Source organism: Pan paniscus, chromosome 11 (genome assembly GCF_029289425.2).
Source record: "Pan paniscus chromosome 11, NHGRI_mPanPan1-v2.0_pri, whole genome shotgun sequence".
NCBI classification, from domain to species: Eukaryota; Metazoa; Chordata; class Mammalia; order Primates; family Hominidae; genus Pan; species Pan paniscus.
The window spans coordinates 67,736,045-67,744,479 of NC_073260.2; the positions used below are offsets into that span (position 1 = coordinate 67,736,045).

At 41.6% G+C, this 8,435-nt stretch overlaps 1 protein-coding gene across 1 annotated transcript in view; it reads left to right on the forward strand.

Annotated features, from left to right (window-relative positions):
- Positions 1–2,995, forward strand: part of PGM5 (phosphoglucomutase 5) — a 178,406-nt gene extending 175,411 nt beyond the window's left edge. Inside the window, exon 11 of the mRNA XM_055091871.2 lies at positions 1,502–2,995. Coding sequence (XP_054947846.1) covers positions 1,502–1,591 — 90 coding nt within the window. The 3' untranslated portion in view covers positions 1,592–2,995. The remainder of the gene's footprint in view (positions 1–1,501) is intronic.
- Positions 2,996–8,435: the final 5,440 nt, after the last annotated feature.

Here is an 8,435-nt window from a genome sequence, read left to right on the forward strand (position 1 = left end):
ATGCATGGGAATAGGTTAGGGCCCACAAGGAACTGAATTCCTCTCCCCCTCCCAAAGTGCAAGCCTTCTTTTCCTGCATTACAGAATTTTTGTTTCTTCCATTATCCTAATATTACCCAAACTTCTTTTCTATCAGTATCTCTGTATTAGTAGGTGTCTTTATTTTTTATTTTATTTTTATTTTTTCTTTTTAGAGACAGGCAGGGTCTCACTTTGTCACCCAGGTTGGAATGCAGTTATGCAATCCTAGTTCACTGTAACCTTGAACTTCTGGGCTCAAGCCATCCTCCCATCTCAGCCTACCAAGTAGCTAGGACTATAGGCACACACAACTGCACTCAGCTAATTTTTATTTTTTGTAGAGATGCGGTCTATGTTGTTCAGGCTGGTATTAAACTCCTGGCTCAAGTGATCCTCCGCCTCAGCCTTCCAAAATATTGGGAGTACAGGCATGAGCCACCACGCGTGGCCAATATTTGTCTTTAAATTGACTCACTTTGTTTTTACCTCAATCTACTTATTTATTATAAAAGTACTCTACATGGAAAAAACAATACCACTTGATAAATATAAGCACATCATGAACATGAATTCAATAAAAACATTCAGTGACATTACATTCTAGCTGGGTAACTCCTGAGGCATGCACTATCTTGGTTAAATTGTTAAAGATTGGCAGCAAACAGAGTTTCTCCTTGATGAAATCAGAAGGATTGAAGAATGGAAAATAGACTGATTTTCTCACTGTTTTATTAGCAATACCATATCCATGCACCACTGAAAATCATTGTGAGTGTTGCATGCTCCACACCTCGGAAAACAATGCCTCAATCCCATGAAACAATAAGAAAGAAATGAGTCTTCCTCCTTCTCATGTCCTTCACCTTCCCAAGAACCTATTCCTTAGGCTTCTAAAGCATGCCCACCTCCTCCAGGAAACCCACTGAGGTGCCTCATAAGCCCAGTGTTATGTGATGGGAAGGCATGATCAGTTATTTCTGCAACATTGGCCAATGAATTGGTCTGTCATTTCAAAAACATCAGGATTGTGGGTTCTTTAAATCCATGGCCCTAGGATGAAGAATGAGCTTTTATTCTCGTGTGTGTGTGTGTGTGTGTGTGTGTGTGTGTGTGTGTGTGTGTGTGGTGAGGATGAGGGTGTAGCAGCAGAAGACTGGAGTTTTTCTGAACTCCCTTAATTCACAATGCTGTCTTCATACAGTGCTCTCATGTTTGGTAGTTGGGTTGTACATTTTCCTATTATAGATAAATTTCTTTTGAAGCTGGTTAAGACTTTGGAGATCACCTTCTCCCCCTACTCTCCTGCCCTGCCCATTCCAACTACCATTGGTGGAGGAGGAAGCAAATGTCCTGCTCATGAAGACTGCCTGTAAACAGTGAATTGGAATCTGAGTCCAGATGCTTATGGTAGAAATCCATCAGAATGCCCCAAAATGTAACTGACTTGAGTTGTTCACAGACTTTCCTTTTCCTTTTGCAGGCAGTGCTGAGCCCTCTCATAGCCATCGCACTGAAAATATCCCAGATTCATGAGAGAACTGGCCGGAGGGGACCCACTGTCATCACCTGAATAGAGGAAAGATCACTCACCAGGGCCAAAGAGAGTGCTCAGCGGGAGATGCTTCACTGATGCCTTCTTGCTACCTGTTTGTGCCTCTTATGACTTTGGAAAAACAAAAGATATTTTGCTTTTGGGGGATAGAGGGTGGGTGGGAAAAGAAAAAAAATCCATTTGGTTTTGGTTTTGTCCTATTCCTCCAAATGCAGCAGGGCCTTTAGTTGTCTGTTAAAGCTGCACTATAATTTGGTATCTACATTTTATCACACAAAGGAACCTCCCCTTTTGACAACAACTGGGCTAGGCAGCTGTTAATCACAACATTTGTGCATCACTTGTGCCAAGTGAGAAAATGTTCTAAAATCACAAGAGAGAACAGTGCCAGAATGAAACTGACCCTAAGTCCCAGGTGCCCCTGGGCAGGCAGAAGGAGACACTCCCAGCATGGAGGAGGGTTTATCTTTTCATCCTAGGTCAGGTCTACAATGGGGGAAGGTTTTATTATAGAACTCCCAACAGCCCACCTCACTCCTGCCACCCACCTGATGGCCCTGCCTCCCCCATCCCATCCCCAACATCCCTGTACCACCTTCTCTCACATCTTCTAAAGCTTTCTACAAATCACAATGGTGCACTTCCAACAGAATATATCAATAGGTGTTTTCCTCTCTTATTTTGTAAATAATATTATTTTAGCTATTAAGCTGGATACCTTCTTTCAAATTCAGCCATTCAGTTGTAAAGTTGGGAAGAAGTTTCTTGACAAGACTCTGCAATTAAATGCTTAAAATTTGGGGGGATCCTTCCTTGATTACATCAAGTATGTTGGTACATGGGTTTATACAAGTTCCTCTTGAGAAGGCAAAAAGACCACCATGTGTGAGAGCTCTTTGACTTGGCCAATAGGGGCCTATCTTAATGCACTTGTTTGGACACATTTCTGATCTTATTTGTAAAGGCTGCAAAAGGAGAGGATGAAATGCTGTAAAAGTAGGAAATGAAGTGGAAGCTGGAAGAAAATGTAATTGGTGGTACAGCTATGGGCCAGATGGTGGAGGGGAGGGTGGGGACCCCTGCCGGCAAGCAGAGTGTCACAGCTGGCTTTCCTCACTTGGGAAAAGGGTACTGCTGGTCTAGCAGCCTCCTCTGTACTCAGCCAGGACACCCAGCGCATGGGACCTGTTTGTGTCTGTTTTGCTTCCTTGGGAACGGCACAGTCACTCACCCTGCCATTTGCGGAAATGACCTGGTGCACTTTGACTGTTAAGCAATGCGTTATTGCTGTAGTCAAGGTTAGTGCAAGCAAGGAAACATTCCCAGTAAGGTATTTGTTTCCATTTTCTGTCTGTGCTTCTGTCAGAAACTTGCTAGGACATTTAGTGGCCAATAAAAAAGAAATTCCTAATTTCAACCTTATCCAAGGATTGTGGGTTTTTACTTATTTGTTTGTCTCACCAGTTGAGAAACTCCAGTACTGGTCACCTATCCTGATAAATCTGCCTTTCAGAAAATCTGCAAGGGCTGTTTTTCACTATTATGGCAAGAGACATGTATTAAATGGAACAGAAAAGGTAAGTTACTCAAAACTGCCTTTGGGAGTCAGCAGAAACTGAAATGGCATCTAGACCTCCACTGTAACTGTCTTCATTTCAAAATAATAGGAAGGTGGCTTTGAGCTGAGATTCTAAAACAAAACCATTTCAAGATTGATCACCAATGGAATCAAATTCATGTCATAGCTTTGGTTCTCAGGTTCTTGTCTCAAGAGTGGACATCTATGCTAGCCATCCATGTGTTCATTAATCACGGATGTCTTGGTTGGGACGCTCAGATGTATTCTTAGGTGTATCAGCTCTAGGTAAGAAAATATTTATTTTCTCAAGTTGCTGAACTTTTAATGATCTCTAACTTGTAAGTTCAAATGTAAATTAGTCCTTACATAAAAATTATATTTCTTTATTTTGATATGGAGTCATGCGTGGACAGTAGCCCAAATATATATTTAGCCATCATTCCATCCATTCATCCATCTATGTGTTCATTCATTCATTCTGTGAACATTGGTTGAGCAACTCCTCTAGGCAGAGTTCTGTTTTAGATGGGGCAAAGAAATGGATAAAACATTATTCCTGATCTTATAAGTTTATAATTTGGGAGTAGGAGGCTATGACAAACATACACAAATAATCAGTTAGACAAAAATGTTATGAGAGACACAAATAATGTGCTGTGGGACTACACAGAGAGGGGCAATAGACTCAGAGACGGTGGCACGAGAGTGGTTTCCACAAGAGTAGAGTTGCTTGGGATTTGTAAGCATTTATAGAATTTCATCAAGGATGAGTGAAGTCAGAAGACAGACTAGGAGATGAGGGTTAGGATGGCTGGAGAGGAGACTTGTTTGGGGTCTCCTGAGGAGTTGGCTTGGATGCATGGGGTTGAAGCAGGCACAGGGTTGTGAATGTCAGGCAGAACAAAGCCTTGGGCCCAGCCACCGGAAGAAGCAGCTACATAGCTGCCTATTTTGACAGAGTTTTTTCAGCTATGTTGTCAAGGGAAGGTCTTTTGGTGGGTCTAGGACACAGTCATTCTCTGGAACCTGCTCTGATTCACATTGCAAAGATATTATTTCTGCCTTACTTGAAATCCAAACTTCTCTTGCCGAACTATATGTGTACATCCTCTTGCCTAATTCTCGGGAGAGGAGAGAGGCAGGAAGTCACTGTTCCCCATATGATGTTCTTTATGTTCTTAAAGATGAAGCTTTAGGCTGGGCGTAGTGGCTTACACCTGTTATCCCAGCAATTTGGAAGGCCCAGGTGGGTGGATCACTTGAGGTCAGGAGTTTGAGACCAGCCTGGCCAACATAGTGAAACATTGTCTCTACCAAAAATACAAAAATTAGCCAGACGTGGTGGTGCATGCTTGTAATCCCAGGTACCCAGGAGGCTGAGGCAGGCAAATAGCTTGAACTTAGGAGGTGGAGGTTGCCATGAGCCAAAATGGAGCAGTGTGCACTCCAGCATGGGCAACAGCAAGACTCTATTAAAAAAAAAAAAAAAAAAAAAGCTGTAGCCACTGATCTTTGAGAGTAAATGACTTGACCGGGCGCAGTGGCTCGTGCCTGTAATCCCATCACTTTGGGAGGCCGAGGCGGGCGGATCACGAGGTCAGGAGTTTGAGACCAGTCTGGCCAACATAGTGAAACTCTGTCTCTACTAAAAATACAAAAAATTAACTGAGTGTGGTGGTGTGTGCCTGTAATCCCAGCTACTCAGGAGGCTGAGGCAGAAGAATTGCGTGAACTCGGGAGACGGCAGTGAGCCGAGATCATGCCATTGCACTCCAGCCAAGGTGACAATGTGAGACTCCGTCTCAAAAAAAAAAAAAAAAAAAACAGGAAATGACTTTAAAGGCCCCAAATTTCATGGGAACTGCAAGAGTCAATCAGAGGAAACTATGGATAGAGTGTGGCAACTTCCAGGGCAACTCTGGTGATCTGCTGTTACAGAGGGGTTCACTCATTACAGCACGTGTCTGCAGAAAAATGGCAAGCAACACTATACATCACATGCTGGTTTTCAACCAGGGCGGGTATTTGGAAATGTGTGTGTATTTGCCAGAGAGGCATTTAGTGGCAGTAGCAGGAAACCAAACACGCTAAATATCCTTCCAGGTGTCAGCCAGTCCCCCAGAACAAAAATTTGTTTTGTGTCACCCAGGAATCTTGAGTTTATTCAATGTCCTTGAAAATGGATAGGCAGTCATTATTAAAATGAGATCGTTTGTCAACTTTTACTGATCTAAGTGCAGCATACATCCGCAGTATTTGCGGGACAAATCGTGTTGCATGACGTTATAGGTGGAAGGGCTTGCACGTGGCATGCAGGCTTTCTGCACAGGAAGTCGAAGCTTGATGCACGGTCTCATGGATCAGTGTAAGGCATGGGATTTACTTTGACGTTCAGATGGGTGTAGGGAATTTGAAAAGCACCTGCAGGAGCTGGTAATGACATAACTGTGTGACTCCATTCCATTGCTGGATCATGCACTGGATACTCTCAAAACATGTGGACACTGAAATCCCAGACACATGTCTTAAGGAGCTTCCCATCCCTGAGTGTAGAAGGGTCTGAGAAACGGTGTGCCTTTGGAAATAACGTAACTGCCAGTAAATCAGCTTTTGGCCCTTTGACAGTTACAAACAGCAAGAGATTATCCGAAGCAGCAGAGCTTAGCAGAATGCCTGTTCCACTCCAACCAGCTGGAGTCCTTACTAGAAGAAATAGCTCATGCAGTTGACAGCCCACTTGGTATGTGAGTCAGTCTAGGTTGTCATGGAACCTTGTAGAATTTGGAGAAGATATAGATTATAAGTCCATGTCTTTATCATCTTTCCATGCCTATCTGCACCTAATATGTGCCCTACAATGTAGGTGAGCTAGAGCAATGCCTCACCAAAGACAGTATATTTAAATAGAATCTTAAATGATAGACAGGAGTGTCAGTAAAAGCACTGGTAAGATTTTGCATGGAGGGTCGAAAATGAACACAGTACATCTCAGATACGCAAAAGACACAGTATAACTTAATCTATAATTGAGGATAACTGACCTTATCCTCACCTTCTGGAGTGGTGGTAAGGCCTACTCAAACTTTCTGCTCAAAGGGACATTATGAGATTACAATACTGGAGGGCCTTCAACCCTGAGAACTTCCCTTCCCCATTGACATATGAACCTACCATCCACAGGTGAGAGAAGAGAATGAGCAAAGACTCTTTGTAGTGGGGATTTTTCTCTTTTCACTTTCTTATGCTGCATGTGCTCTCCCTGTCATTCATGGAATTGCTGTTTCCAATCCTTGACCGTTAATTTTATAAGCTTCAGAAGGAAGAGCAGAGGCAGTATCTATTTATCTTGAGTGAATCCTCTAGGGGATGACTACTATATTATTATTATGAACCACAATCGGATATTTTTGTCTGATTTGTCCAGTGGATTTTAATTGCTGGGTCTCTCGAATGTAGAATTTGCTTTGTGTCCTACCCTTGTTCTCGACACATGATTCAGAGTACATATGCAGTCACTGGAACCTGCTCTGATTCACATTGCCAAGATATTATTTCTGCCTTACATGAAATGTTAAAAAAATGAACAAATAACTACTGGTATTTTATTTTCAAAAAGACACACCCAAGTTATTTTCCAAATCAGCAGTTAGAGTTCAATAATGTTTGGGTTTGCAGAAAGATCAACTCATTCTGACACTGTGTTAGTTTAACCAGAGAATAATACTTTGACTTATGGTCTTTTATTGATTTTTTTTCTGATGCAAAAAAAAATGGCAAAAGAGAAATTTAAGTACAAAATTTATTGCGGTAAAGAGATTAAAACTATTTCTTATGTAAACCAAAATCAACATTTGTTTCACTTGACTACCAATAGTTGGAAAAACTATCTATTACAAATGCAAATTCTGGACAAAAGACCAATGATGGTCCTTGTTCAAGTCAGTAAATGTGCTCAGACCACCAGGGAGAATTTCAGGATAACTGTCTTAGTAGAGAGATAGAAAGAGATGACAAGAGGAATAATAAATTACATTACTAATAAATGATCACTTCCTTATTGGACAACCATGAGTGACCTTCATATCTTTATGCCCTCAATGCCAAGGATTCAAATAACAGATTCCCAAATTCATGCTTCATGGACAAGGATTTCCTTTTATGAAGCTTCTTATGCATTTTTCAGGATATACTTAATCTATGCACTCAGCAATGATGGAGAAGATGAGGCCACAGAGGAGGCTCCATCCCATCTGGACCACCCTCTTCCTCTTTGAAAGATGTACATCCTTCTCATCAACTGTCTAAAGCCCTTCCTGTGCCCATTCACCAAGGGCTATCTCCATTGGGAATCATTCTTCATCATCAATATAATGATCAGGGGGAAACTCTGCTATGAGGCGAGGGACCAGTTTCTAGGCAGAAAACCTGGAGGACATTTTACGTATTTTAAAAGAAGCCGATTAACCCTAAAGCAATCTCTGCCACTTCTCCAAGGGCTTTAAGATATTGCAGCAACCCTGGGGCTCCATTTTCTGTTACAGCCCATTTTCTGAAGGGAGAGAGAAATCCAAACTGTCTCCTAGAAGGAGAGAAGTTAGACAGGGCTACCTAGCTCAAAAGTGTGAAGTCAGTCAGTCCTCCCATGTTCCTCTAGGAACCGTTCTTCACCCTCCTAGAAGTCATTGTGTTATTGGAAAAGTTTCTTAACTTCTCACAATGTCAGTTTTATGCATATGTAAAATGGGAATAATCATAATGCCTGTCTCTTAAAGATGGAATGAGGGCTAACACGCATGGAAAGCTCATGGCACAGAGCCTGCCATATAACAGGCATTCCACAACTGTGAAGCCAGCATGAATGCCTCACTTAATAGAGGAGAAAACTGAGGCCCGGAGAGATGAAGATTCTTGGCCCAAGTTCAAAAGCATCAGGCTGCATCTCTGTCTACCACCCTGCAACCAGACTTGTCCTCTTGTATTTAAAAAAACAATAAAATATAATAAAGTTGAGGAGAAACCATCGGATTTAAAAATGAATGTCCTAAGTCTAAAAGTCAAGATCTGTATCTTGAGACACAAGAAATTTCCTGTTAATGATGAATGTACATCATTAGAGTTTCTTATCTTTCAAATTCTAGAGATTTATATGGGGATTCTTTGAATTACATACAAATATTTTTAACCTTCATAAGATTTATATCAAGTGGTATATTAATACCATCTATGGCCAGTACAAATTCCACCCTACACCCCGGAATTCCATGTATTATGAATTAAGTATTC